This window comes from Neovison vison, chromosome 1 (genome assembly GCF_020171115.1).
Source record: "Neovison vison isolate M4711 chromosome 1, ASM_NN_V1, whole genome shotgun sequence".
NCBI lineage: Eukaryota > Metazoa > Chordata > Mammalia > Carnivora > Mustelidae > Neogale > Neogale vison.
In genome coordinates, this window is record NC_058091.1 from 246,922,107 (window position 1) to 246,947,978 (window position 25,872).

Sequence of the window (25,872 nt, forward strand, 5' to 3'; positions counted from 1 at the left end):
TTACCAGTTCTTTCCATTATGGGGGATGCTAAATTTGCTTACCTGTATCTCTTTGTTTTTAAAGGTACAGTGCTGTAAGTTAGAAGTGTCCTTGAGATGATACTTTGCCAAAGGGTAGATATCTTGTCTTTCAACAGTGTTGGACCCATTGGCTTTATTAGCATGTTGATAATCTTTGCTTAATTAGCTATTACTTTGCTGTTACAAAGTGATAATTTTCTAATTGTATATTTCTCCTCCAATTATATAATAGCTGGTTTTTCTATAGAAGAACTTTCCCACCTTTCCCTGTCCCCCTCCTCCTCTTTTAAATGACTTTTTCAAGGATTATTTTTGTATTTTTAATATTTTCATTTTTTTTTTTAACTAGATTATGCCAAATTTAGCCTGTAGAGCCCTTTCAAAGTCCTCTCCTATGTCCTTTTGACATGACCCAATTAGTCTTTAAGTCATCTCTTTCTGGCACAAAAAGATGTTCCAGGCTTGTACTTTCTGTGCAGTCAGTCACTTACCCAAGGAACCTGGTTCTTTTACTAGGAAATGGTATTTTGGAAACGGGGGGCTGAGCTCCAGGTGTGGTAAGTGTTGTATAGCTCTATTGGTATTTTGCAGACTGTATTTAGATCACATGGATGAGAAAACCAGTGGAATAGAATTCTATGTTTAATGTATAATGTTGTTAGCTTGGAGCTGTTGTCAAAAACATTCAAAATAGCTTTCATAGTGTGCTGAATGTAATGTAATTATTATTTTGTAATTTATAATGCATACCTATATATAAAGGCATAATGCTAATTGTTAACTGTTCATCATGTGATAGTCCCTGTGTTAAACACGTAACATTTATCTTTGAACATAAAATGTTCAAAAGGAGGGATTTTATCATTCCTTTTATACAGACAATAAACATTAAGCAAATAATCCAGGATTATTGGTTAGTAACTGATAAAGGCATAATTTGAACCCAGGTCAACTCCAGATTCCCAGGTTTTTAACTACGTGGTTATTCTGTCTTCAGTCAAACATTGATTTGTAGAGGATTCTTCACTGTAAGTTTTTATGTTTAGGCCTGTAGCTGCAGAGTATATATATCTTGGAATTGAATCTATACTGCTCTTAGAATTCACCCTGAGGGATTTTTCATTGTTAAAATTCCAGGTGTAGAAGATAATTGAGTAAAATATATTCATTAATGAGTATTTTAAATAATTGATGTTGTATTGAAAGTTGCATGTGGTGAGTTAGTCATAGGATAAGAAATTCATTAGTTTTAGAGTTAAAGAAACAGAAAAATACAGTTTCTTAAGCATTGCATTCTAAGTTTTCCAAGTTTTGGTTGGGTTTCTAAGTATGTGTGGAATGGCCATCAGTAGAATTGAAAGATGGCATTACTCCAGGAGCAGCACACTGCTTTGGCACAATCTCCTTAATTAGAAGGTATACTTAAAGGGATCATTAATTCCTCATACAGTGCTGCAAATAAGAATATTTCACTTAAAATTGAACCAGTGGGATGTACCTAGAGTGAATTCATTAGGTTTGGAATCTTTGAAAGATGTAAAAAGATAGCTGCTTTGTTGTAAGATGGCCGCATTACCACCCGCCTCAGCTTGCCCACCTTTACTCACATAACTGGCTGAGAGGGTATGGTTGATCTGTTTTAGGAAGCTCTGAGTCATCACTGCTTCCTCACCATTTTTTTGCCCAAGTGGACCCATTATTTTATTCTTTAACCCAGAGCTGGTATTTGTTATTCTAATGCCTCTGGTTAATTTCTGTAGCACATTGTTGAAGTTTCAGAACAGGTGGGTCATTCTGTTGAGAATCTGAACAGAGTGTTGCTGATCTGAAATGTCCTGACTTCCTAGTTTTTCCATCTTCCTTATGACTTCCCTCTTTCAGGCTCTGTAGGGCAGCTTTTAAGTGCACACGGTGTAAATGATTAATACTTGAATGTACCTTTTACATTTTTTTTTTAAGATTTTATTTATTTATTTGAGAAAGAGAGAGAGCATGAAAGGAGAGAGTTCAGCGGGAGAGGCAGACTCCCCGCTAAGCAGGCAGCCGGATGTGGGACTTGATCCCGGGACTCCAGGACCATGACCTGAGCCGAAGGCAGTCACTCAACCAACTGAGACACCTAGGCGTACTACCAACAAGTATCTATAAGATTTAAGGCCTGTCTCTGTCAAGTTTTGTTTGTTTTGGCTTTCTATAATAGCTTTTATTGATCTTGGGCACACCAAGCCTAATAATACTCCCACAAGCCTGTCTCAGAAATAGTTGGTACAAAAACTGCAAGAAACCAGGGTGCATGCCTGGCTCAGTTGGTAGAGCATGCAGCTCTTGTCATCAGGGCTATGAATTTGAGCCCTACACTGGGTGTGGAGCCTGCTTAAGACAAAACACAAAAACCTACAAGAAACCCCTAAGGCCAGCTTTACACAGTCAGCAACTACTTGGTGTCCCATTTAAACAAAATACCATAACCACCCACATCATGTGGGAGAATTAACCAGTTTGCTACTACAATCGGGCCTTTGTTCTGGGAGGTCTTTTCTGTTCTTTCATGAGTGCTTAGCATCTTATGACCCTCAAACCAGGTACATTGTAGGGACCAGGACTTACTAGACATCTCAGTGATGAATTCCCTTTTTAATAGGTTATCAGCCAAATAACAGAATGGCATAATCCTTCCTGGCCAGTGGTTGTCAAACTTTAGTATGCATCAGAACTACCTAGAACCCTTAATTAACCACAAATTGCTGGAACTACACCAGAGATTCTGATTAAGTCTGGAATGGGGCCTGAGAATTTGCATTTTTACCAGGTTCCCACATGAGGCTGATGGTGCTGGTCTGAGGGTCTGTAGGGGTTGTAAACTTAAATGAAACAGAGCCCAGTTCTGTCCACTTTAAAGAAAAGGAATAAACAGATACTTGGTAGCTACAGAATTGCTGGGATTACTGGAGAAGTAGACTTGGGGCTAGACAACCATGGTCATATATCTAGCACAAGCTGTCCACTACTTGGACTGTTGACCACCTACACTATATACTGCATATGTTGACTCACCCTGATGTTACTGCTAACTGCCAGCATAGATTCTGTGCAGTTCTTGTTGGTTTCCCTGTGTTCAAATTTTGGGACATGTGTGTCTCATTAGTAGCACTTGGATCATTTGCCCACGCCCTAGTTTTATGTGAGGTTGGAAGAATGAATATCTGATATTTTCAGCTTCCACCAAAATTCATACGCTGAAGTAGTCTCCAAAGAGGAGTTCATTCATGGCTTGACTTCCTTTGTGGATATTTTTGACCGCTGTATTTTAGTAGTTGGCAGAATATGGCCTGGAGTCCAAATTAGCCTACCAACTATTCTGTAAATAAGACTCCATTGGAATGCAGCCACACCCATTCATTTACCTACATTTTTATGGTTTTCATGCCAAAAGGAAAAGTTAAATAGTTGTGACAAAAATCGTATGACCTAAAAAGCCTAGAATATTTACTTTCTCACATTTTATAGAAAAGGTTTGCCACCCCGATAGAAATAATGCTAATATTTGTATTTGGGTCCAAGAGTCAGCATTTATAGATGTTGTTGGAGAACTACATGGTCATTTGGCCAAATTGTCCCTCTGAAATAAGATTGAAGACGATTAGCAGTAAAAACTGCTATTTCGATATTCGAAGAAGATATTCGAAGAAGGGCTTTTAGAATCTCAAATTGATAAACTTTGTCAGGCTGTCTTCAAGCAGAGAACTGAAGAAACATGTATTTCAAAACTTGTGAATTATATTCTTGCTTAGAGTTTAAAATTGAGAAGTGAATTCCAGATTCTTTGTCAGATATTAATGGCGTTATTGATGTTGTTCCCAAAATGTCCTCTGAATTGAAAACAGTAGAAATTGTATGACATAAATTTAGTTGAGAATCTCAGGAAATTCTGATGAGGCTTTTTGACACTAGCCTATCCTCATTTGGTAGGTCACATTATGGGAGTTCTAACTTGCTTGCCACTAAAAGTTAGCTTTATGTCAGAAATAAATTGCACATATCCATAGGATAGGCATTTTGTAGGTGTCTCACCAGGTTCTGATGACTTTTAATGTAAAGGGTGGGGCCCAAGCAACTATGTGTGTATGGCCACAGCTTTAAGGAATAGGAGAGAAAGGAAAAAAGGACTCAGACTGGGAAAGAAGAACTAATAATTGTTCTCATTCACAAGGATGTTTTATGTAGAGAGAATACGATACAAAATATGAGGTTTATTAACGTTTATAGTATACATTTTCTGTTTATCCCAGTCTGTCTTCAAGTGAGATTATAGAACTTCACATGGAGTCTAAGAACCTTACAAGAGTGTATTGCCATTTTTACCTCCATCCTTTGTGCTCTTACTGAGATACCCTTCAGGTGTATGCATAGTGGAAACCCTCACACATTTTTGTTGTCATCATTTTTGTTAATGCTTTTTATTTATTTAAGATTTTACTTATTAGAGCACATGTGCACTCACTAGGAGTGGGAGGTGGGAGGCAAAGAATCCCTGGAAGAGTCTATGCTGAGCTCAGAGCCCAACATGGATATCAGGGATTCATCCCATCACCCCAAGATCATGACCATAGCAGACCAAAAGTCTGGCATGCCCTACCGACTGAGCCACCCAAGTTCCCCTTTTGCTAGTGCTTTTTAATCTGTTGATTATTGTTTAAATAATTAGAAAAAAGGTTTATATTTTCCTTTGTAGTTTCCATTTTCAGTTCTCTTTATTTTTTTGTGTAGTTTCAAATTTCCATCTGGTATTGGTTTTTCCTCCTTTATGAAAGACTTAACATTTCTTTTATAAGGCAGGTCTGCAGGTGATTAATTCATTCAGACTTCGTATATGTGAAAATTACTTTCCCTTTGTTTTTGAAGGCTGTTTTGGTTGGCAGTAGAATTCTAGGTTGATAATTGTTTTTCTTTTTTGACTTTCAAGATTTACTACAATAGTTGTCTGGACTGCATTGTTTCTGACGAGAAGCCTGCTATAATTCTAATCTCTGTTTATGTAATTTATCTTGTTTCTTGAGCTGCTTTTTGAAGTTTTGTCTTCATTTTTTGAAAGCAATTTGATCTTAAGGTGCTTTGGTGCTGTTTTCTTAGTATTTCTTGTGCTTGGGGTTTGTTGAACTTCCTGGATATGTAAGTTTATAGTTATCAAAAAGGGAATATTTTCCATAATTCAGTTTTTCCCCTTTGTTCTCCCTCTGCCTCGAAATGACTCCAGTTACACTTTTGTTAGGCTGCTTGAAGTTTTTCCACAATTCATTAGTGCTCTGTTCAAGTTTTTTTCCATATCTTTGTTTTCTTTTTGCTTTCTGTTCTTGTGTATTCAAGTTTATTAACCTCTTCTCTGCAAAGTCTGATTGTGCTGATAATCCCATCTAGTGTATTGTACATCTCAGATACTGTTTTCATCTTTGAAATTTTTTTAATGTCCCTTCTTACATGCTTAATCTTTTCTGTATCTTCCTGAATATATGGAATATAATTTTAATAAGCTTTAAATGTTTTTTTCTTACTCATTCTGTTATCTATGTAATTGGTAAATTGGTTATAATTGATTTTTCTCCTCACTATGAGTCATTTTTTCCTCCTCTGCATGCCTGATAATTTTTGATTGAATAGCAGAGATCGTGATCTTTACCTTTTTATGTACTGGGGTTTTCATATTTCTTGTAAATATTACTCAGCGTTGTTCTGGGACACAGGTAAGTGATTTGGAAATTATTTGATCCTTTTGGGCCTTTTTTTGAGCTGTGTTAAATAGTGCCAAATTTGTATTTAATTTTGCTCCAGTATTAGTCAGTCCAAAGCCTTCTGAGTACTCAGATAAACACACTATGGATTAAGAGATTTTCTAGTCTGCCTGATGGAAATAGTAACTCTTCATGTCCCTGTGTGAGTTTTAGGTATATGTTCCCTCTGATCCAGGGTGTTTAAACCTCAGCACTATGAACATTGGGCCCAGATAATCCTTTAGTCCGGGTCCTTGTCCTGTGCATCAGAGGATGTTTACCAGCATCTTTGGATTCTAATCACTTGATGCTGGTGGCACCAGCACCCTGCCTCTGTGCTAAGTTGTGACAATCCCAAACGTCTCCAGATACTGCTCTTATCATCCAGGGGAAAAAAACCATTCCTGCTTGAGGACTTACTTCATTCTGTAATATAGTTCTTTCCCTGACTTCTTTGCCTCTTTTTTTTGTTGTTGTTGTTTTTAATTTATTTATTTGTCAGAAAGAGAGCAAAAGCACAGAGAGCTGTAGGCAGAACAGGCAGAGCAGGCAGAGGGAGAAGCAGGCTCCCTGCTGAGCAAGGATCCTGATGTGGGACTTGGTCCCAGGACTCTGGGATCAGGACCTGAGCTGAAGGCAGATGCCCAACCAACTGAGCCGCCCAGGCACCTGGTTTTTGTTTTTCTTCCCCCACGTGATGGAATGATCTGTATGCAACTGAAGATTTGATGAGCACCTTCGGTAGGTTTCCAGAATATATGTTACCGGTGTAACATGCTCTCTTGTATTCTGCAAACTCTAGCCAGTTTCTGCTTTCTAGATTGCCTCCTCCTTTTCCTCAACTAAAGATACTGGCAAGCAGTAAGTTACCATTCTTTGAATCATCATTTGTTTTCTTTTGTTTCTCTTCTCTTAGGTGTTAAATTGTCTTCTGTTGCCTGTGTCTTATCTCATGAAAAACGTGATTTCATATATTTATTTTTAGTTTTAGTTGATTATGGTGGAAGGTAAGTGCAATCTATCTTAATCTGTCTTGACAGATGTTGAAGCTCCAACATTCTGTCAATAGGAGATGTTTTGAAATGCTCCTGATCACTGCACCTCCCAAAACATCAAAGTGATAGTTCTTTGATTCCTCATAGAGTTTATTGCCCACTTTCTGAAGTATGAGTGTGTTACCAAGGACTCCAGGGTACCGGCCTCCTTTTGGTCATTCTCTTGTTCATTCTGTTCATGCAGCAAGATACTGACTATTTATGGGTAAGAAGGTCTAGATGTTTTCATGTTGTGTTGTGGTAGAGAGTGAGAGAGTTAATCCGCTTCTCGGCCTTTTGGCTAAGATCAAGTGAGAGTGAGAATGTTAAAATAGCCCTAAGGAAAAACTGTAAGTTAATATTGTCCTATATGAATGCAGACTGTTTCTGATGATCTTTTGTAATGGAAATGGTAAACAAATGTATTCACCAAATAAATACCCGAGGCTTACTCCGTTCTAGCAACAATGTTATATTGAGACTATTCGTTAGGATTTGGTTAAGTTTGTGGCAATCTGCAGGCATTTTTTTTTTAAAAGGATTTGTTTACTTTAGGAGGACAGTCTATGGTAGAGACCTCACCATTAAATACTGTAAGTTTTCATTGGACACCCTAGTCTTTGCTGTCCTTTGCCTGTATGGAAGCAATATGACCTTTTATTTACTATCTTCTTCTGGGGTATAGGAAGTGGGCTATTTCAGAGGCTTCCACTTGGCTTTTCCCACTATTTACAGCTATTATCACATAGGTCATGGACCCATATGTGGTTATTCTAACTAACAAATATACATTCTAATTTTAAACCCAGGATTTTGAGAGGGACTCTTAGATGGGTCTGCATGCTCAGTGAGTTCACTGTGAGGTAGACTTTGGCCAGGACTTTATTACTTTAATCCAGAAGGTTTTGGCTGGGTGGTTGGTTCTTTTGTTCACCAAACCTCAGTTGGGATCATTTTCTTAGTTTCATTTGTCTTCTGGTGTAAGAAGACATGACTTACATATCTGATGTCTTGGTGCTATTCCATGTGGCCTTTCTCCATGAGACTAGTGGGCTTCCTCACAGCATTGGTGGTGTCAGTGACACATTTTTACTTCTGCCACATTCTTTTTGATCAGAACAAATCAAAGAACCAACCAGGTTTTTGGGGAAGGCACATAAGATTCCAGTTTTTGATGGGGGAGTGGTAAGGTGTTCTATTGAAAGCATATAGGATAAGAAATACCATTGTAGCCATCTATGGAAATATTAGTTTATCATATCACTTCTCTATCTGTTGTCATCAAGAATTTTATAGACCTTTTCTCATTTGTTGTGGTTTTCTCTTTTAGTTTATTCTTTATATATGTATATTTTTTACTCCATCTTCCTAAGGAGTTAGAGATGGTGTGGTCATTGAATTTGTCACGGTTAATTAGTGGTGGTAATTTTTGGAATGACAGATTATGGCTCTTTTTCTTAGTGGCTCTATGTTTTCTTATTAATCTTTTAAAAAACAGGTTGTCTTAGCTTTTTTCTTTTGTCATCTGATAATTCTCTTAGCCAATTGCATATCAAAGCAGGAAGGCAGTGTTGGGGAGCTGCCTGTCTTATAAAGTCATCGTTCCTTATAAGAGAATAAGGAGGTACATTTTTTATAGAGAATTTAAGCTTGTTTATAATCTCTGAGCACCAGCGTTCTACATAAGTGGTAAAGTAGACCATTCTGTCAGGAATTTGGGCTGCACCTATATTCTCTGCCACTTCTCTAGGCTGAGGTTATACTCTATCATACTGGGAGTTTTAATACCTAGTTATTTGAATGAGGGCTAGAGACAAGTTCCCTGTCTCTCTCACAAAGTGATTAACAGGATTGTCCCACTGGACTTTTTTTGTTGTTGTTGTTAATGGTTGATTAATATTGCTTTGGGTCTCTTTAGAAAGAGATATAATAATATCAAAAATATTTTGATTTTTTTAAAAAGATTTTATTTATTTATTTGATAGAGAAAGACATGATGAGAGAGGGAGCACAGCAAGGGGGGTGAGACAGGGAGAAGCAGAGTTCCTGCAGAGCAGGGATCCCAATGTGGGGCTTGACTGGGGGCTTGATCCCAGGGTACTGGGATCATGACCTGAGCCCAAGGCAAATGCTTAATGACTGAGCCACCCAGGTGCCTTGTCTTTAGAAGGTCATATTTTTAGAGGAATATTGACAAATTGGGTCCTATCCAAAGGAGATTAGCCAGGATGCTTTTCAAGATGTAGAAACTGCAAATACTGAGACTGAATAATCTGGAGGAAATAATAAATTAAAAATTTATGGTGATATGATAATTCTTTTTGAATAGCTGGATGTCACTGAGGAAGAAGGGTTATATCTGTTTAGAAATGAAATGACTTTCATATGAAATGCCAAGGTTTTGATTTCTGGCATTGTTTGAGTAGAAGCTTATCAGCCGTCCTGAAGAGGGCTTCCTGTATGAGTGGAGATAGCTCTTTATCTTTTCAGATTTCTTTTATTTCAGAGATTTTGTCTACCATAGTCAGTAGTTTTGTCATGAACAGTTGTTGGCTTAAAATCAGAGTTGTGGGGTGTTAAGATATTTTGAAAGATACATTTGAAAAATAATCAATTTTTTTTTTTTCCTGTTCTCCAGGATTTAAATACTATCTATTCTTACCTTCATGGAATGGAAATACTATCAAATCTCAGGGAACATCAGCTCAGGTAAGTGTGATGCTCTCTTTAAGAGCTTTTGTGATGGAGCTATTGAAATGGGTTTGGATAGATAATTAGGAGCCAAAACCATTCGGGGGCTTTTTGTAGGATATACATAGGACTTTGGATTTTCTCATCACAGTTTTCCTTAGTCATGGGGCCTGGAGCAAATCTTAACATCTTAGCTGCAGTTTTATCTTTGATGAAATAAAGACAATGAGAGATGATCTTTGTTACAGTGTTTTGAAGGTTACATGAGAATATCTGAAGCAAAACACAGTGTTGAGTATTTGCTAGTCAATGAAAACAAAACTGTTTACTTTATGTATTTCTTTTTGATATTATGTCCATGCTTAAGATGGACTGGGTATTATGTAGTGTTGTATTAAAGTGCAAGAATTACAACTCCTGATTTGGTATGCTCATATGGGTTCTGTGAATAAGACCTGTAAACTTTCAAAACCCCATTTTCCTATTCTGTAAAATGAAATTTCTTTTCTGCTACCTTATGTCATTGTGATTACATTTATAAAAACACCTTTGAGTGTTGTAAAGCATTTACTGTAGTAACTTTGCATAATGTTTTAATTAAAGTGTGTTTTCCTTTCATAACCAGCTCATCCATTACTTTTTCTGGCCCTCCTTTAAGTTTCTGGTTAGGGACCAAACCAGATTGCTAGAATATAAATGTTAGGGCCTATTATTTTCTAATTTCTGTATAACATAATTCAAATGTCAACATGTCTTTGGAAGAAGCAGCATACACACACACACACGCACACTCTCAACAGACTTTGATATGTATTTGTGTAAATGTTAGGGCCTTTTATTTTCTCTTTTCTGTATAACATAATTCAAATGTCAGAATGTGTTTGGAAGGAGCAGCGTACACACACACACACATACTCTCTCTCTCTCAACAGATTTTGATATGTATGTGTGTATACCTCTGCCAGTAACTTTTCTTTTCCCCCTTCTAGTAATATCTTAACAGGAGGATTCAGTAGTGAATCAGACAAATGTGTATTTTTTCATAGCAGAAAAGGAACATTGTTCAGTGTGAGTTGGCAGGTTCTAGAGTGTACATGATAGTATTGTATTTGTTGTCTCTTTATATTACCCAACTGACGTTTTTGAAAATACTGCACTTGATGTATATATTTCTAAACTCTTGGAGTTTAGTGAAGTTAGTGGTAGGTAAGACAATTTTCTGTTGAAGTAATCATAAGTGTTTTTAAAACCAAGTGAAGATAAAATCATTAAATATTTGGCTTTTTTTTAATATGTTAGATTAATGTCTGCAAGAGCACGCTATGAGAGATACAGTGGCAATCAAATTCTTTTTTGGTAAGTATTTCCTTAATTAGCTTAAACTAACAGCTTTAATGTTTAAATTGTGACTTTTTTTTTAAAGATTTTATTTATTTATTTGACAGACAGAGGTGACAAGTAGGCAGAGAAGCAGGCAGAGAGAGAGGAGGAAGCAGGCTCCCTGCTGAGCAGAGAGCCTGATGCGGGGCTCGATCCCAGGACCCTGGGATCGTGACCTGAGCCGAAGGCAGTGGCTTTAACCCACTGAGCCACCCAGGTGTCCCTCAATTGTGACTTTTAGCATTGAGATTTATTTTATTTGGAAGGAATTTCTTTAGAGTGGGTTGAAATATATTCATAAACTGAAAGAGTGCACGAAAAGTTTAATAAATAAAATAGTATGTATTAGTAACAGTTATATATTCACTATATATATATATATATATTCTATATATATAGAACATTTCAGCTCTCCTAAAGCTCTATTCACCTCTCTTGGAAAGGTAATCCTGTTCTGACTTCCATCACCATGGAACTCCACACATGTAAGCATTGTTTGGTCAGGCTTTCTTTTCTTTTTTTTTTTTTTTAAATTGATAAATGTCTAAGATTCTTCTATGTTTTTGCATTAATTCTTTTTCGTTGCTTTACTGTATGTGTGCAAATGACACAATTCATTTATCCTTCCCACTCTTGATTGATAGATAGTAGGGTTGTTTCCAGTTTTTTTTTCCTATTGTGAATAATAAAGTTTCGACAAACATCTTGTTCATGTCTTTTTGTGCCCTTATATAGTCATTACTATTGGGCATATTCTTAGGAATAGAATTAGTGGAAATGCATGTGATCAAATTAGGAGAATCTGACATTAGAATCTGAGTTACATATTTTATCCTATCTCACTGATTTTATTTTACATTTCCCTGCTTATTGATGATGAATGATTTTCATGTTTTTTGTAGGCTATTTGGGTAGCTTTGTTTTAATGAACTCTGATTTGAGTTTTTAACCATTTTTAAATTGGGTTTTCTGTAGTATTTCTGTTGATAAGTAGAAATTGATTTATGAATTCTGTATCCATGTCCTTTGTTGAGATACTTACATTATATGTATCTTCTCCCACTTTGTGGTTTTCCTTTTCACTCTATTAAAGGTATCCTTTGGAGAGGAGAAATTTCTAACTTTCTCAGTTTTTCTCTTGTGATGTGTGCTTTTCATGTCCTACTTAAAAAACAAAGTCTTTCGTGCCTGGGTGGCTCAGTTGGTTAAGTGACTGCCTTCCGCTCAGGTCATGATCCTGGAGTCCCGAGATCAAGTCCCACATTGGGCTCTCTGCTCCCCAGGGAGTCTGCTTCTCCCACCACCCTCTCTCCTTTCATGTTTGCTCGCTCACTCTCTTATTCTCTCTCTCTCTCTCAAATAAATAAAATCTTTAAAAAAAAAAACCCCAAAAATAAAAATAAAAAAAAATAAAAAGTAAAGTCTTTGTCTTTCTCCAGGTGATGAGTTATTTTCCTTCTTAAAATATTGGTAGCAATGACCTCTTCCATTATATAGCTTCACCTGGTATATTGAGATGCTGTTAACTTCCATGTTTCATTATCAGCCCGTGATATTTATCAGTTTTTGAAAGCATTAAACTGAACTCACAAGGATTTTAATACCTATCTTGATTCATTTTTTAGTCCATTCATATATTATTAAAAGCTTGTCTGCTATACATTGTGCTTACCTTCGTGCAGAGTGGTGGGGAGACATAGTGTTTGTCTTTATTGAGCTGATTGTTGAGTAGAGAAAATTAATTAAAAGGTGAACATATTTAAGTACTTTCAAGGAAAACAATGTATAAATAGATCATTGGAGCAGAATTGAGAGCCTAGAAGTAAACCCTTGTATTTATGAGCAGTTGTTTTTTTTTTAAATGATCTCCAGCTAAGATATATCCATAGTGTGGGTATAACACAATGGAGGATTAAAAAGTAATCACCGATGTACAGATCATTTATGATGAAGGTGCTAAAGCATTTAGGGAGGCCAGCGTAGTTTTTTCAGCAAATGATGCTGGGTTAATTAAGTATTTACTTGGAAAAAGTTTATTTATTTATTTACTTTTTTTTTTTTTTTTTGCAAAAAGTTAATTTAGACCCTTACACCATACAAAATTTATACCAAAATTATACCAAAATTTATATTATAAAGCTGTCACTTTATAGCCATTAGAGTAGTCACAGAAAAAATGTAGACAGTAGCAAATACTGGCACCAGTATGGTAAACAGCTGGAATCCTCATGTGTTAGTGATGTGGATGTTAAATGATAGAGTTACTGTGGGAAGCAGTGGCAGTTTCTCAAAAGGTTAAACAGTTTTACCACGTAACCCAGTAATTCCACTTTTACATATTTATACTAGATAAGTGAAAATAGATGCCTATAAAGATGTACACAAAGATGTTCTTAGTAGTGCTATTTGTATTCCCAGCCTATAACCAGAAATTATAAAAATTTTTGATGAATGGATAAATGTCATGTAACTGTATAGCGGAGTACAGTCTGGCAATAAAAAAGAAATAAAGCATTTATATATACCACAACATGGATAAACCTCAAAAACATGCCATGTGGAAGAAGCAAGGGAGAAACACCATATATTACATGATCCCATTTATATGAACTGTCCAGGAAAGCCACATCTGTAGACACAGAGCCTGTTACAGGTTAGGAACACAAAGAAGTGTTCTAAAACTGGATTGTGCTGATCTTTGCACAGTTCTTTTAAGTTTCATGAAAATTGGATTGTGCACTTTTATGGTATTTAAATTATACCTCAGTAAACTTTTAGAAATATTAAGAGTAACACAAATCTGTATCTGGTTCATAATACAATTTTAAAAGAAGGGGGAAGTTAACAAGAATTTTAATTTAGAGTTTGGTGGAAGCAGAGAAAAGAGTGTATATGGTTGATCTGGACTGGGAAGCAACATGGTAGAAAAAGGGAAAGTAAACCATGTGTTCAAGCACCATGAGGAAAGAAGAGGAATTAGTAAGAGAGGAGACTGGAGAAGCAGATGGAGGCCATCTTAAGATTTTTTTATCTTTATCTTAGGAGCAGCTGAAGCCTTTGTATGAATAAGATCTGACAAGATTAGGTATGCCTTCCTTCTCTGGGCTGGAGAATAGGAGATACAATGGCCCACTTTGAAAGCATTTTACTTTCCTTGGGTTTACTTAGGTGCATTGGCAATCCATGCTCTGAGAGTGAATTTTTTTCAAGGTCTGAGCAGTTTCTTAGTCATGGGCTGGCATGGTTCTCCTTGTGGTGGGAGTGAACTTTGGGATTTTCCTACATTTACAGTAGAATTTACTGACAACTTTGTGACCACTTTAGCTAAGTGAAATAAAAATTGGAGGCTTGTGGTGGCATCTACTTAACAACTTTGTCCTGTCTTAATTTCTGGCAAATTGTTTGATTTTATTCCCCCTTGACTTTTTAAGTCATATCTCACAAGAGTAAGAAAGTAAAATTTCTAAACAAAGAACCTTAAGTAGGAGATGTGTAACCATTTACGTCTTCCCTCAGTGAAGATTAGAAGATACTAAAAAAGAAACTTTGAAGTACCTGTTGGAGGGGCATCTGGGTGGCTCAGTTGGTTAACTGGTGGACTCTTAATTATGGCTCGGGGTGGGGAGGTGATCTCAGGGTCCTGAGATTGGGCTCTGTGCTCAGCCCAGAGTCTGCTTGAGGATTCTTTCTCACTCCTCCTGCTTCCCATCCCCCCATCTTCCCAGTTTGCTCATACATGCTCATGTTCTCTCTTTCAAATAAATCTTAAAGAAAAAAAAATAAAGTACCTAACTGGAAAGTTGACAGTTTTTCCTTCTTATGGTCAGTAATGGGATTGACCTAGAAAGCTTACCCTGAGTGCTATGTGGAATGTTTTAGAAGCCTAGGTTTCTGGATGGAGGATGGCAGTATTCAGTGAATACAGAGAATACCAGAAAAGATGTAATCCTGAAGGAAATGGTAGGTAGATTTTTTAATTTGTTGAGTCTTAGTTCTCTCAGGTATAGTCAAGGTAGACAGTTATATAGATAAAAAGTTCCCCAGGTCCGAGAAATGACTTGTTTTATACATACATATTGGAAGAAGTTAAAACCTTAGTTATGGTAGATAAAGATATTTAAAAGACCAAATGGTTAGTTTATACACTAAAAACTAACAAAATTCTGGGTTTCCATTGGAGATTTAACTCAACTAAAAGGCTGATACATTTAAGTCATCTGGTATTCTATTTTTCAAACACACATAAAATGAAAGATTTGATAGGCATTTTGTTCATGTCAATACAATTTAAAAGAAATAAATAGATCATGATTCAGATTACAGTTGTCAGTGAAGATATGACATTGATAAACTTGTGAATTCCAAGGAAGTCTTTAATGTTATTAAAACAGGATTTTATGGTATGTAGATGTAGTACAATATTTAAGCTTTAATCTTCATCAGATCTTATGATCCACTACACAGAAATGAAGGCTGTGAAGCTAATGGTGTAATAAAATTGACTTAATAACCATATACTTGTGAAGTCTGTATCTTAAGGTAGTGATTACACTTTTCCCGTATGCACATGGTCTGTGTAAAACCTTTGGCAACAGTCAGTATTTCCCCCAATTCATTAAATGTTAATGATTTATGATATTATTAGAATGCATTTCTTGTTATGTATTTTGTATTGAATTATGTATATTTCGAGTCCTATACATGTGCATATGTGTATTTATTTACTTGTTAATTTTACTTATTTTAACAGTTCAGAAACTGTTGCCAGATGTTGGTATATCCTGCTTTCTGGATCTGTGCTTATGAAAGACTCCATGGTCTTGCCTCCTTGCAGGTACATTTACATTTGCTGCTTTAGAATATGTGCAGGCAGAGTTAATATTACAACTATTTATTCTATCTCTAATGTTAAACTGTTTTATGTAGAATGTATATATTCTCTCAGTAGGTGATATATTTTATAAATGTGCTTGCTTACTGGTACTATTGAAAATAGTAAGAAACAATCGACAATTCATGCTTCTGAGGGTGTGATCTTTAACTTTACATCATACATAGTATCTTTTATTTGGTCTTTAGTTTTATATGAGATTTGATTTAATTTATCTAATTGTTTTTGAATTTGTTGCTACTAATAGTGATTATAGAGAGGGTGATCTATTTTAATAGTTAAGAAAATGGTTTTTAGAATAATAGATTTTAGAGAACAGCAACTAAAGTCCTAATTTAACACTGTTAGGACCTTATAGAAATTTTAATTTTCTTTATGAAATGAGTATAATAGTACCTACTTGAAGAGTCTCTATGAAGTTTTAGCAAACTCTACCACTCAAAGCTCTGAACAGACGTCTGTAAACATTGGCAGTCAAGAGCCAATCTGCGTGAGTTCATGACAAATGTTCTAATATTTCTTGGGCAAATTACCTAATTATGAGTAGTTTTGAGGAATAAGTTAGTTTATCTGTATCTATATCCATATCTTAGAAGAGTGCCTGACTGTTACAGGTAATTGTTAATTATCACTAGCACAATTATTAGGTAAAACAAGAGAAGGGTGCTTGGAAAAATGGTCACATGCAGTGTTCTTCAAGAATTTGTTCTCTAGGGACGCCTAGGTGGCTCAGTTGGTTAAGCAGCTGCCTTCGGCTCAGGTCGTGATCCCAGTGTTCTGGGATCGAGTCCCACATCGGGCTCCTTGCTTGGCAGGGAGCCTGCTTCTCCCTCTGCCTCTGTCTGCCTGTGCTCGCGCTCTCTCTCCCTCTCTCTCTGACAAATAAATAAATAAAACCTTTAAAAAAAAAAAAAAAGAATTTGTTCTCTAAGCAATTATTAAAATTTTGGGGACCTAATATTGAAATTTGGTGACATAAAAACACAATTTTTTAATTGACTTATTTCCAGTAATGTTGAGCAGATATTTTTAGATTTACTTATTATTTTATTGATTATTTATTATAATTTTAATTATAAAAATAATTGTAATTAATATGATTAAAAATTAAAAATATATTTTATTACTATTTTTCTAAAGTAAGGCTTTTAATTGCAGCTATTAGTCGCAAAACTGTTAAATTTAAATATCAGAGTATAGTCTACTTGATAGATTGTATGGGTCATCTCATTTTTGATGCCATTTTTATAGTCCTATCTTGAGTCCTTCAGGACTGTGATTGACGCTTGGTTAGGAAGTCTGTGCTTCTTGACTAATAACACATAGTGTCTCCTGTTTTTACAAATAAAATAGATAGTAGTTCTTGGTTATTTAAGCCTTTGGGCCATTGTTTGTTTCTCCCTGTGTTTCTGAAGCTCACATTAATGAATTTGTAATAAGTTTTAGCTACTGAGAGAGAATAAGCTGGAATGATAGAGACTGCAGTTAAGTTTTAGAAGTTAGTATTGTTCTTTTAAATATTTCCTCACTCTTGCCTGCTCTGATGGTCAGGAATTTGTCAAGACTTTCTGTAGCCATTAATCAGCCATAATAATTCACCGTTATTTAGCGATCAAGACAATGAAGCTTAATATTTTAATAATTCACAGACACGTATGAGATTTTAAACAACAAAGTGATGGTACACGTTAATGCAGCCCTCATGAACTTCACAGTGAACATGATTATAGAAGTTTAATCGTTATGTGAAGAACAGTTTGGGGGTGTCTGGCTGATCAGTCAGTGGAGCATGCAACTCTTGATCTCAGGGTCTTCAATTAGAGCTCCCTCCTGGGTGTAGAGATTACTTAAAGTAAAAATTTAAAAATTAAAAAAAAATAAACAGTTCTGGGTAGGGGATTTGCATTTTTCATTTGGCACATATTCGTACTAGGTCATAGGCTGACTGTTAGAATTAAATTATCTGTAAATAAACTTAAAATAATGCTTAGCATATACTAAGCATTAAATAACTTTTGTCTTGTGTTAAAATTAATTATTAGAGCATAATGGCATTGGGGTATGATCATTGTAATACCAACAGAAAATGAACACTACTTATTACAGGAGAAGGAGTGAAAGTAGTATTCTAGTTCATTAAAATATAGCCTGTTTCTCTAGTTGTAAAAATATTTATTCCCCTTATTGGGGTGCCTGGGTGGCTCAGTTGGTTAAGCATTTGCCTTCAGCTCAGGTCATGATATCAGGATCCTGGGATTCAGCTCTCCTTGGGACTCCCTGACCGTCCGGGAGTCTGCCTCTCCCTCTACCCCTCCCCACTCTTGTGCTTGCTTGCTCTTTCTCTTCCCCAAATAAATTAAAAAAAAAAAAAATCTTTAAAAAAATATTTATTCCTGGGGCGCCTGGGTGGCTCAGTGGGGTGGGCCGCTGCCTTCGGCTCAGGTCATGGTCTCAGGGTCCTGGGATCGAGCCCCGCATTGGGCTCTCTGCTTGGCAGGGAGCCTGCTTCCTCCTCTCTCTCTGCCTCCCTCTCTGCCTGCTTGTGATCTCTCTCTGTCAAATAAATAAATAAAACCTTTAAAAAATTATTTATTCCTCTTACCAGTCAAGAGACAGAAACTGCACAATAATTAGAACAAGGATAGTTTAAAGAATTATTATTTCAAGAAATTAGGCATTGAGAAGGATAAAGGAGCCAAGGGAGAATACCCATGGAAAGAACAAACCTGAAAGGGGGACTCTTTCCCCACAACTGGATTTTAGGTCTTTTTGGAAATGTGTTAGCTGTTGCCCAGTAGATAGTGGAGAAATTCACTGGGTTGTCTTGCACCAGAGCAGGTACACAGTCATAGAGGGTCAAGGCTGACAGGAAGAGAACTGCTGACCAGGACTGACAAGAGAACCTCTCCTCCCCCTTTCCAGGTATGGTTAGGCCCTGAGGCTGGGGATAGGACCTCCCTTTGACACACACACACACACACACACACCCCACACCACACCACACACCACACACACACACTCGCTCTCCTAAAGACAATTTTTCTATTGCATCGTTCTTCTACTAGCACCCTCTACTGGCAGAACTTGAACATTTTCAGCAGGCAGAAGGAGAACATTGACTTGAATCTAAACTCTTTATTAAAAGTAGATTTGAAACAGAGAGTGAATAGGGGTACCTGGGTGGCTCACTTGGTTAGAGTGTCTGACTCTTGATTTCAGCTCAGGTCATGATCTCAGGATCTGTAAGATGGACCCTGGAATAGGGCTCTGAGCTTAGAGGGGAGTCTGCTTGGGACCCACTCTGTCTCTCCCCCTCCCTCACTCTGTCCCTCCTCCCGCTTGAATGTGCCTGGTTGCACACTGTCTAAAACAAATAAATCTTTAAAAAAAAAAAAAAGACAATCAATTTGCAACTGAAAGGCAGTAATTGTCACAGTCCACTACGCTGGCTACTTAGCTTCCATATCAGTGCTTCTAAACACTTTTGAGTTTCCATCCAACAAAAGAATTCAGTTTACACCTTACAAGGCAAAGCTGTCCTTCATACAAGTGAAGAATTTCTTACCCTCTCCAAAGTACTGAGATGTACAATCCTAACAGGCATTGCTGGCTATATGAATTACAGACTTTATCACAGTGCTTCTGAATATTCTGCTAACTGAATAACCTTATAAGGTTCACTTCCAACAAATTATATATACAATATATATGGGGAAGAGAGGAAAGAAAAAATGGTTAATGCTTACACAAATATAGACATAATATATACAATAAACAAAGGGAAAATATGAAAAGCTCCTGTATTCCTTGTTAACAAGGCTGTAGTTGGTTCCTCTGGCATATGTCTTTCACTACCCATTCAAGTACTTTTGCCCTAAGCTAGCCTTTCATTTGTCCCGCGTTCTCTACCTGATGATGTGAACAAAACTTTGATTTCTGAAGGGTCCTTAAATGTCCTTCCTTGTGGTGATGATGGTGGCAGTTTTTTGTTTTTTTAAAGATTTTATTTATTTATTTGACAGAGATCACAAGTAGGCAGAGAGGCAGGCAGAGAGAGAAGAGGAGAAGCAGGTTCCCTGCTGAGCAGAGAGCCCAATGCGGGGCTCAATCCCAGGACTCTGAGATCATGACCTGAGCCGAGGGCAGAGGCTTTAACCCACTGAGCCACCCAGGTGTCCGATGGTGGCAGTTTTCCATTAACTTTGAATAGTAGACATGGAAGTACAGTGAGGAGTCTAAGTGAATCACCTGGACTTCAGATGTAGTCCTGGTGGCCCCCATTTTGTGCAGCAACTCAATCTCCCCTTGTGATTGGGATTAATCACTCAGGCCATTAGAGTAACCCCTCTCCCTCCCCATTGGCTCAGTGGCCAGGTGTAAGTATATAATTCACTGGAACAGTTGTGTTTCCTGGTAGAAACAATCTTCCTTTGGATAGTAAGTCTCAAAACCAGCAGAGCTCAAAGTTTTTTGGATGGCAAGCAAAAATTCTGTGAGTTATTTACTAGGTAATATCAGTGAGAAGAGCCACTCTTACTTTGTTGCCTTGAATATCAGGCCTACATATTCTGGCTGTTGGGGAAGACAGAAACCATTGCTGTACTTAGGCTGCTGTGAAATGAGTGCCTTGATAAAAGACAGTGCTGTCTAGAATGCCAGGATGGTAGATCAGGCATATAGTGAGCCTGTGGATAGTGGTGCTGGTAGAAACATGGACATGGAAGGCAAATGATTTCCAGAATCCATTGTAAATCATCATAAATCTGCCTCCAGGAGACTGCTCACGTGGAGCAATGGTATCATATCAGAGTCTTAGTTTTGATCTCTGATGCTTGCAGATTAGGTTCCCAGCAGTAGCATTAGCAGTTGAGCCACTGCATATTCTCGTCTCTTGACACTATGGCTTCTTCATTCATGGACCCATTGAATAAGCACCGGTGTCCCTGGAGGAAGTTTGACTTGCACAGGGCATGTCATTTTGTTCACCTGATGATGAAAAGCCTTCTTCACAAAGCATGCCCTTGAGGCACTCATATGAGACAGAGTTATCTTCATAGTCTGTGCCCATTCTGAAAGAAATGCTTCCACATACCTTTTCCTAGACTTCTCATTAGCAGTCTTCCAATCCTGTTCCTTGTAGATCCTTGAGCATTCAACCATGCCATTTGGAACTGCCCATAAATCTGTTTCAGTCAATAATTCTGGCCATCTCTCAATCCAGACAAAATGGACATCTAAATGTATTGTTAGAATTTCTCTGGGAGGATTTTCCTTTACTGCCTTCTTTCGTGGTCATCCTTGAGTGACCTGTGGGCCATCCACTTTTGGGTGGTACCAACATGCTGTGCAGACTCACTGATGAAACAGGCTGAAGGCTTTTCTTTCTCTCAGCTGGTCATAAGGAACTGCCCAGTTGGACATAGGCATGGATTGAGGTAGAAGAGGCACAGCAGTAGGAGTTGATTTTGGAGTCTAATCTACCTGTCTGCTCCTGGGTAAACTCAGCCTTTTACACAGATTGCTACTGCCCCTGCCCAACAGGTGTGGCTAACTGTGCAGTTCGTAATCAGAAGTTCAGGTGGCATTGTCACCTGATGTCCTGTAGTTAGGCATTCAGAGTCTCTGAAGGCCCAGTAACAAGACAGACACTTTTGTTTCCCAAAAGTATAGTAGATATTTGCAGAAGATGTTATGTTTGAGAAATTGTAGACATCTACACTGTCATTCTCAAATTAATGTTTGGGAGAGGCTGTAGAGAGCATCCATATTTGCCATGGACACTAAAGGTACCAGTGATATGCTGGTTCATAAGGCCCAGATGGTACAGTGGCTTACGCTCCATCTTGAATTTGCTAGTAGCCTTGAGGGCAATTCTGAAGATGGGTCAAAGTAGCACACTTAGGGTATGTTACCTCAAGAATGCAAAATAAACTAACCAAGCATTGTTCTTCTCTTTTTTGTGGTAGATGGCATGAGGTACAGCAACTTATATTTCAATTTAGAGGGATATATTGTCATGTCCCAAATTATGGAACTCCCAGAAACTTCACGGAGGGCAGGCCATTTGTATTTTTATTTGTAATTTTTTTTTTTAAAGATTTTATTTATTTATTTGAGAGAGATCACAAGCAGGCAGAGAGGCAGGCAGAGAGAGAGGAGGAAGCAGGCTCCCTGCTGAGCAGAGAGCCCGACGTGGGGCTCCATCCCAGGACTCCCGAGTTCACGACCTGAGCCGAAGGCAGCGGCTTAACCCGCTGAGCCACCCAGGTGCCCCTTTATTTGTAATTTAAATCAGTAAAATAAATTTTTAAATTTACTAAAAACTAAGTAGATACATAATAAATCAAATCTGAAATTTATATGTCTTCTGAAATGAATTTAGTCTTTTTCTGGAATTGAATTCACTTTTTAATTGCCACAGTAAAATCAAATTGTAGCTCAAGAAAGCAAGGACTTTATTGAATAGTGGTTTTCAAATAAAATATAATGCTGCATGTATTCATCTATTCATTCAAACAATTTATGGAGCAAGTAAGTATTGATTATCATCTTTTTATAAGACAGTAGCATTGAGATAAAAAAGACTGATTTACTTTGGATAGGGATGACTGCTTTGTTTGAAACGGGCCACACTGTTGTTTCACATGGGAAAAAAAAAAAACTTGTTTAGGCAGTTGCGGAAATGAATTCTGCAGATAAGCAGTATTAGCTAAGCAAAGAAGAAGGTAACAGAATTTGCAATCAGAGACTATCTCCAGTACTGGGGCATTAATTAACTTAGTAAACGTGGAGTGCCTGCATGTGTCACGCACTCTGCTAGTCTTGGGGTTAAGGTTTTATTTAAATAACACTAAGTAGCTTTGTTCTTTTTCTAAGGACCTTTTTTTTTTTTTAAAATCTAATTATTATTATTATTATTTTTTTTTAAAGATTTTATTTATTTATTTGTCATAGAGAGAGAAGCGAGAGCAAGCACAGGCAGACAGAGTGGCAGGCAGAGGCAGAGGGAGAAGCAGGCTCCCTGCCAAGCAAGGAGCCCGATGCTGGACTCGATCCCAGGACGCCGGGACCATGACCTGAGCCACCCAGGCGTCCCTAATTATTATTATTTTTTAAAGATTTTATTTATCTGACAGAGATCACAAGTAGGCAGCAAAGGCAGGCAGAGGGTGGTGGCGGTGGGGGTGGGGGGCGGCTCCCTGCTGAGCAGAGAGCCCGATGTGGGGCTCGATCTCAGGACCCTAAGATCATGACCTGAGCTGAGGGCAGAGGCTTAACCCACTGAGCCATCCAGGTGTTCAGGATGTACTTTTTAAATTTGTACCATTCAGGGCACCTGGGTGGCTCAGTGGGTTAAGCCGCTGCCTTCGGCTCAGGTCATGATCTCAGGGTCCTGGGATCGAGTCCCCCATCGGGCTCTGTGCTCAGCAGGGGGCCTGCTTCCCTTCCTATCTATCTGCCTGCTTCTCTGCCTACTTGTGATCTCTGTCTGTCAAATAAATAAATAAAATCTTTAAAAAAAAAATTTGTACCATTCAGAAATATTGTCATCCATACCATTTAACCCATCTTACATAGATGACTAACCACTTTTATTAATGTCTTCTTCAGGTTTTTTAAATACATATGTGAAAAAGAAATTCCTTTTTTCCCCCACATTTCTGACCCAAAAAGGAACACTGTTCCTTGGTTTTAACTCTTTTATTCTGCAAGGTATGGGTAAAGTTTAGATAACCCAGATGTGCGTATCAGTGAGTTACTATAGATTAAACATTTGCCTACTTAATTCCTCAGATCAAAAAGTTGAACATTATCAACACCCTGGAGGCAGCCTGCAGTCTTCTCAAATTGGCTTTCCTACTTCCCCCTTTCCCAAAGATAGCATTTTAGAAAATGTAATTAGTCTTTAATATCTGTAGAGTTTTAGCCTGACAGTATGCACACATAAACACTGTAGTTTTGTTCACTTTTGAATTTGATATGAGTGTAGTCATACAATATTCTTTTGTGTGTAGCTTCTTTGGCCCACTGTTAATGGGATTCATCCATGTAATTACAGTTACTTCTTTCTTTATTAGTGTTACATTGTATGTATAGTTGAGGGCTATTAGAAGTAAAGCAGCTGTGAACATTCTTGTACATCAGATGCGCATTGGCTTGCATTTATGTAGCAGAGAGTTGTTGGCTTACAGGATGTCTGTATTCATATGAGCAGTATTCATATATTGTTGATTGCCAGTTATACTCGAAAGTGGATGTACTATTTTACACATTCATTAGCATTGCATGAGAATTTTTGTAGTTCCATATCCTTAACAACATTTAGTATTGTCGTGGTTTTTACTTATTTTGACCGCTGAATTGCAGTTACTGTTGAGTGTCTATACCTCATATAATTTTAATTTGTATATTACAGATTGCTGATGAGTGAGTGCATTTTTATTTGAATAACTTTTTTTTTCAAGTTCATCTTTAGATCTGTTGCCCATTTTTCTAATGCATTGTCCTTTTGTTAATGAGATAGAAATTCTCTATAAATCCTGAATAAGAATCTTTGGTTATTTTTGTTGCAAATACCTTTTCCCTGTGTCTTGTGTTGTTCATTCTCTTAGTAATGCCTTTGGATTAATGAAAGTTGTTAATTCTAATGGGGATCAGCCTTTTTCTTTTTGTCTTGTTTGCTTAAGAAAAATTTTCTGTACCTGTGGTCATGAAGATATTTTCCTTTGTTACTTTCTAGAACTTTCCTAGTTTTCTTTTCACATTTAGGTCTATATTCTACTTACATTGGATTTTTGAGTACGATAATCTTGTGTGGTTTGCCATATGGATTACTGTATATCCTTTATCCATTCTTGTTCATTGCCATATCTTTTTTTTTAAAAACAAATATCCACATATGTGGATATCCTGTTTCTGGACTCCTGATTGTTACAGTAGATTTTGTTTGTCACTGCTTGAATATCACACTGTTGTAATTACAGTAGCTTTATAATGTGTCTTGAAGTTTAATAGAGAAACTGTTAATGAGAAACTGCTAAACTGCTTTCCACAGCATTGTATCATTTTAAACTCCCATCAGCAGTGTCTTAAGAGTTGTTTTTCTTCCTACGCAGTCACCAACACGATTGTCAGTATTTTAGTTCAGCTGTTCTAGTCACTGTGAAGTAGTTTGCATTTTAATTTTCCTGCTTAATGATATTTAGCACTTTTTCTTGTGTTTATTGGTTGCTGCTTCCTCTATATTCTTTTGTGAAGTGACTGTTTAAAGTTTTTTTTTGAGAGCTTTAAAGTGGAGTTGTTTTGTCTTAAATTTTTAAAAACAGGAGTCTTTAATACATTCATGATACAAGGAGATAGGTTTTGCATACATTTTCTGTCATTTTTGGCTTGCATTTTCATTTTCTTAGTTGTTTCTTATTAGCACCATGCTCTAACCAACTGGATGAACCAGCCACCCTAATTGTCTTTTAAACAACTTTATTAAGATGTAATTGATGTAGACTGAATCGCACTTATTTATTTATTTAAAAGATTTTATTTATTTATTTGACAGACAGAGATCATAAGTAGACAGAAAGAGAGAGGGGTAAGCAGGCTCCCTGCTGAGCAGAGAGCCCGATGTGGGGCTCCATCCCAGGACCCTGAGATCATGACCTGAACCGAAGGCAGAAGCTTAACCCACTGAGCCACCCAGGTGTCCCTGCGTTTATTTAAAATATAAAGTTCGATAAATTTTGGTGTATGTATACACATGTAAAACTACCACTCTAGTGAAGATAATGAGCATATCCATCACCCCCCAAAATTACTTGTGCCCCATTGTAAACTTAGTATTTCCACCTTCCTATTCCCTCCCATGATCCACAGGGATTTGATGTGTGTGTTTGTGTGTGTCACTGTAGATTACATTTTCTATAATTTTATATAAGGTGAAACATAAAATACATATTTTTTTTCTTGGCTGGCTTCTCACATTAAAATTACTTTGGGGTTTATCTGTGTTTTAATATGTATCAATATTTCATTCCTTTTTTCTTTTTTAAGTCATCATGCAGTACATTAGATCACCAGAGCTTATTCTTGTGCT

General features: G+C 37.2%; 1 protein-coding gene across 12 annotated transcripts in view; it reads left to right on the top strand.

Annotated features, from left to right (window-relative positions):
• Positions 1 to 25,872, top strand: part of RAPGEF6 (Rap guanine nucleotide exchange factor 6) — a 193,712-nt gene that overhangs the window by 14,926 nt on the left and 152,914 nt on the right. For 11 of the 12 annotated variants that reach the window (XM_044228140.1, XM_044228206.1, XM_044228180.1 and 8 more), the window contains exons 2-4: positions 9,459 to 9,529; positions 10,811 to 10,867; positions 15,642 to 15,725. In XM_044228140.1, the coding sequence (XP_044084075.1) occupies positions 9,459 to 9,529; positions 10,811 to 10,867; positions 15,642 to 15,725 (212 nt within the window). Of the gene's footprint in view, positions 1 to 9,458; positions 9,530 to 10,810; positions 10,868 to 15,641; positions 15,726 to 25,872 lie in introns of those variants that run through there. The other variant, XM_044228198.1, reaches the window with a different exon arrangement.